At 40.8% G+C, this 5,328-nt stretch overlaps 1 protein-coding gene across 1 annotated transcript; it reads left to right on the top strand.

Moving 5' to 3' along the window:
* Positions 1–398: 398 nt before the first annotated feature.
* Positions 399–4,398, top strand: LOC143282635 (uncharacterized). The gene is made up of 4 exons (XM_076588284.1): positions 399–510; positions 1,895–2,006; positions 2,429–2,591; positions 4,243–4,398. Exons 2-4 carry the CDS (start codon positions 1,907–1,909, stop codon positions 4,295–4,297), a joined length of 318 nt encoding a protein of 105 aa, XP_076444399.1. The 5' UTR covers positions 399–510; positions 1,895–1,906; the 3' UTR covers positions 4,298–4,398.
* The last annotated feature ends 930 nt before the right edge of the window (positions 4,399–5,328 follow it).

Below are 5,328 nucleotides of genomic sequence, written 5' to 3' on the forward strand. Positions count from 1 at the left end.
TGATGAATAAATGGAAAAAAAATGAACAAAACTCTTTCGTCTTTACTTTATCAGTTAGAGATCAGCATTGTGAAGACACTTAAGAGAGGTAATGACAAAGTATAATCAGTTATTGTCGCTCCTTAGCTAGTTGTGTGTGTGTGTGTGTGTGTGTGTGTGTGTGTGTGTGTGTGTGTGTGTGTGTGTGTGTGTGATAGACAGATAGAGAGAGAGTGAGAGAGAGAGAGATAGAGAGAGAGTCATGGTTTACTGCATTATTTTGTGTTCTTTGTAAAGTTATGTAGGTCACTGGAGCAAAGGACTGGTGGGACTTTGATGACTGTTTTCGTGACCACGATGTCAACAGATGTTAGATCACACAGGATCTTTGTGGTCTTATCTTTAACAGAATACAGAAAAAAGAAAGAAACGGTGTTCTTATCTCTGAACGAAAAACAGTATAAATATTCCTTCTTTTGCTTCTGTTATTTATCCCCGCAGTCATTCTACTTTAGTTCCTACAAACAACAGGTGAGCTTTGATAGTTTTCCTTTCAGGTAAACGATGTGTATTCTTCATTACCATAGATTATATTTGTTTCTTTCTTTGGGGACTTCATTTTCATACTATATCCTGAAAGTATGTTGATTAAACCTACATTTTCTGAAATGCTAAAACCTAGAAGCAAATGTTTCCCGAAAAAGATTAACTGGACGTTTCTAAAATCGCAACACTTTTTTTTTCCAAAATCTGTTAATCAATAGAACAAAAGTAAATCGTTTGTTCTGTCAATCGCTATGGCCGTTTGAACTTGCTTTTAACTTGTTCTAACTCATGCTTCACGATTGTTTACGTTTGTATTTTTCCAGCAATGAAAACCCATTCAAACCCATTTAGCTCTGAGCAGTTCGTTCAGAGCACGGTGATGACGTCACTGAGGGTTAGAATATTCCACTATGACGACAGTCATTAGGAACTTAAGTTTGCTCCGCATTTACTTGTTCTGACGACAACATGACGATAACAGACGATCATCATGATCACATTTTGATAATACGATAACTGTCCATGGCATGCGGCAAGACAACAGTCATCATGAAGTCAGCTTAAACCCTTCGTACTGGTGATGACAGTGTAACAATATACAACATACAACAATTACTTCAGTAGCTCCAAAACAGAAACTGCTGGCACGTTTGCTGATGAAAAGACAGCGTGTTAAAAAGCATTGGCATTCTCTCAACATAACAGCGAACAGTTTGATTACGCTCCCACATTTGAATAAGAACAAATATATGCTTTACGCCATACCAGCTCAGATAATCCGTATTGAAGCTCAGAGGTCTAAATTGTATGGACACCAATTAAAACAAATAAATGAATAAACAAATAAATAAATGGATGAATGAACGAATGAACGAATGAATAAATGAATGACAATAAAATAGATAAATGAATGATCAAATGAATGAATGAATGAATGAACTACGAAGATGAGGTCGACGATGACGAAAACGACGACGACGATGATGATGACGACGACGACAAAGACGATGATGATGATGATGACGACAACGAAGATGATGATGATGATGAAGACGACGACGACGACGACGATGATGATGATGATGATGATGATGATGACGATGGTGATGATGATGACGATGATGATGGTGATGATGATGATGGTGATGATGATGATGATGATGATGATGATGATGACGATGATGATGGCGATGATGATGGCGATGATGATGATGATGATGATGATAACGATGATGATGATGATGACGATGATGATGACGATGATGATGATGATGATGATGACGATGATGATGATGATGACGATGATGATGGCGATGATGATGGTGATGATGATGATGGCGATGATGATGATGACACTTCATGCTTTCAGACATCAGTCACCATGAAGTTTGTCTTGGTTCTACTGGCTCTGCTGCCCCTGGCTTTCTCAATGACCGCGGAGGATCGCGGCTTGTTCGACTTGTTCCACTTCGGATTCCCCGGTGAATAGTGCTTGTGTTTGTGTTAGTGTTTGTGGTGTGGTGTTATCATCACATCACCACAGCCATTCTTCTCGTCTTCATCGTCGTTGTCGTCAAATGTTATCACCATCGTGTCTTGAACATTATCATCGTCACCATCATCTCCTTCATCACCATCCTCGTCACTGTCACCACCATCACCTCCACCATCCACCACAACCACCACCACTACCATTAACACCACCAACCATTCATTACCACCGCCACCACCACCACCACCACCACCACTGTCCACTACCAAAACCAGACTTCTTCCTCCTTATCTTTGCACTTATGGTCATACTATTACTACTACTTCTTCTTCTCTTCTTCTTCCTCGTCTACGCCTTTGTAGTTATCAATCAACCGATGTGAATAAACACTACACATATTTGGACGTCCAGACCTGATCGACACGACCTACATCAAGAACAAGGTGCAGGAGGTCCTCAACGTCCTGGGATCTGACACCACGGAACAGCAGTGTGAGAGTGCCTGCCACGGCACCTTCTCCAGTGTGGATGAGTCCCACCTGATCCACACCATCTGCACCCCTCTCTGCCGATCGTGAGTCGTTCCTCCCCCCCTCTCCTGCCCCCTCTCTGCCGATCGTGAGTCGTTCCTCTCCCCCCCCCCTCCCCTGCACCCCTCTCTGCCGATCGTGAGTCGTTCCTCTCCCCCCCCCCCTCCCCTGCACCCCTCTCTGCCGATCGTGAGTCGTTCCTCTCCCCCCCCTCCCCTGCACCCCTCTCTGCCTCTGTTGTTGTCAGTCAGTCAGTCAGTCTGTCAGTCAGTCAGTCAGTCGGTCAGTTTGTTGCTGCATGCAGAACAGAACCTTTCTAGGTTTGTAGATGACACCCTTTTTCATTTCATTTTCATGTTCAGTCTGGAACCTGTGTCTCACCATCTGTACCCCTCTCTGCCGATCGTCAGTCACTACTTGACCCGCCCACCCCTACCACACACACACACACACACACACACACACACACACACACACACACACACACACACACTCACACAGAGAGAGAGAGAGGGGTGGTGTTCTGTCAACCACCTCATCAAAATATATTCCACACAATGAGAAGATACCCAACAGACTATGACATTACTACAGAACAACCACCTCATCAAAATATATTCCACACAATGAGAAGATACCCAACAGACTATGGCATTACTACAGAACAACCACCTCATCAAAATATATTCCACACAATGAGAAGGTACCCAACAGACTATGACATTACTACAGAACAACCACCTCATCAAAATATATTCCACACAATGAGAAGATACCCAACAGACTATGACATTACTACAGAACAACCACCTCATCAAAATATATTCCACACAATGAGAAGGTACCCAGCAGACTATGGCATTACTACAGAACAACCACCTCATCAAAATATATTCCACACAATGAGAAGACACCCAACAGACTGACATTACTACAGAACAACCACCTCATCATAAAATATTCCACACAATGAGAAGACACCCAACAGACTGACATTACTACAGAACAACCACCTCATCAAAATATATTCCACACAATGAGAAGATACCCAACAGACTATGACATTACTACAGAACAACCACCTCATCAAAATATATTCCACACAATGAGAAGACACCCAACAGACTATGGCATTACTACAGAACAACCACCTCATCAAAATATATTCCACACAATGAGAAGATACCCAACAGACTATGTCATTACTATATCCGGAAATAAAGAAAAGTACGACGAAAGATTAATTTTCATTTTTATGCACACTTTTTTTCTCTAATGCCAAAATATATACATATCAAACAGTTCCTCCCCACCGTTGGAGATAAATCTCCAGCCAACAAACATGAAAACAACAAGACAACTCCTACAGAGGGGTGACCGCCTGTTGCTCGATTCAGAGCACTGTCAGGGTGATGCATATCTACAATGTTTTATACAGGAAAATATTCATGCTCTTCTTGTTTTTCTTACTTGGAACTTATACTTATCATCGTTACGCATTTTCCGGTTGTTGTTTTTCTGTTGTTGCTGTTGTTATTGGGAAGGCTTGTTAGATTTGAAAATATAACTTTTGTTGATACACAGGGTGGATGTCCGGATCTGATTTGAATAAAGAACGCTTCACTTTGTATGACTGACGGTCATCTCTCAGTCCGCCATGAGTAAGCTGAGTTATTGTGTGGATTCTGTTTTCAGCTTCCAGAGTCTTGTGAATCTGTTCGGCCTGCGTCCACAGCACAGCAGCCGCTAGTGGATCTGAAGTCTGTGGAACTAGGAATGTACTGTATCCATCCACAACTCATTGTCGGATCGATTTCAGCTCAGCAGAAATAAACATCATTGAGAATTGACCGTGTGTGTTTGGATGTACTCTCTGTGTAAATCTGCGTTGAAGATGTGTTATATATATATATATATATATATATATATATATATATATATATATATATATATATATATATATATCTGTGTGTGCGTCTGTGTGTGTGTATACACTACACTACACTACACTACACACACACAAACACACACACACACACACACACACACACACAGGGAGAGAATCAGAAATTTATTAAATATACATGCAAATCGTATCTCCTATATACACCTTCTCACTTTATGAGGAAATTGCAAAAATCGCACGCGCGTTTCATCCAAACACATACATACAAAATGCATATGTATTCACACCACATACATACAAGTATGCGTATAAAAACGACCATCAAATGCACATACAAATACACTTATCCAAATTACTCCATCGACGCTATGACAATGAATTAAAACAAGAGAGGCAAGGCCTTCAAGACTCACTTGTGATACACTTTAAAAAAAAAAATCTAATCGTTAAAATGTGTTCTATATTTGTCATAATAAAGCTTCGGGTTAAAAAAAAAAAAAAGAAGAAAAGAAAAGAAAAGTCCTAACCAGATTCGAACCCTGCGTGTTCGGGTGAGAAGAAACTGTCTTATCCATTACATTATCCTGGCTTCTTAACTGACGTTCTAAAATATAATATTTGAACATACCTTTTTAAAGGGCGATAAATCGATTGCGGTATTCGCAGTGAGGACGCTGTTGAAATCATATTATTCTGGTGTATCTTGGGCATTCCAAAAATCTTTAAGGGCAATAAAAAATTGTTTTTTAAGTCCGCGGTAAAGGAGACGTGGCTATCGCCGCAATCACATTGCAACATTTAGCCGTTTCCTCTAGATCTAGATAGATGTACAAGTTTAGTTACACCCGCCGGGAATGTCGTATGACGCGGTCGAT

Source organism: Babylonia areolata, chromosome 6, assembly GCF_041734735.1.
Source record: "Babylonia areolata isolate BAREFJ2019XMU chromosome 6, ASM4173473v1, whole genome shotgun sequence".
Lineage (NCBI taxonomy): Eukaryota > Metazoa > Mollusca > Gastropoda > Neogastropoda > Buccinidae > Babylonia > Babylonia areolata.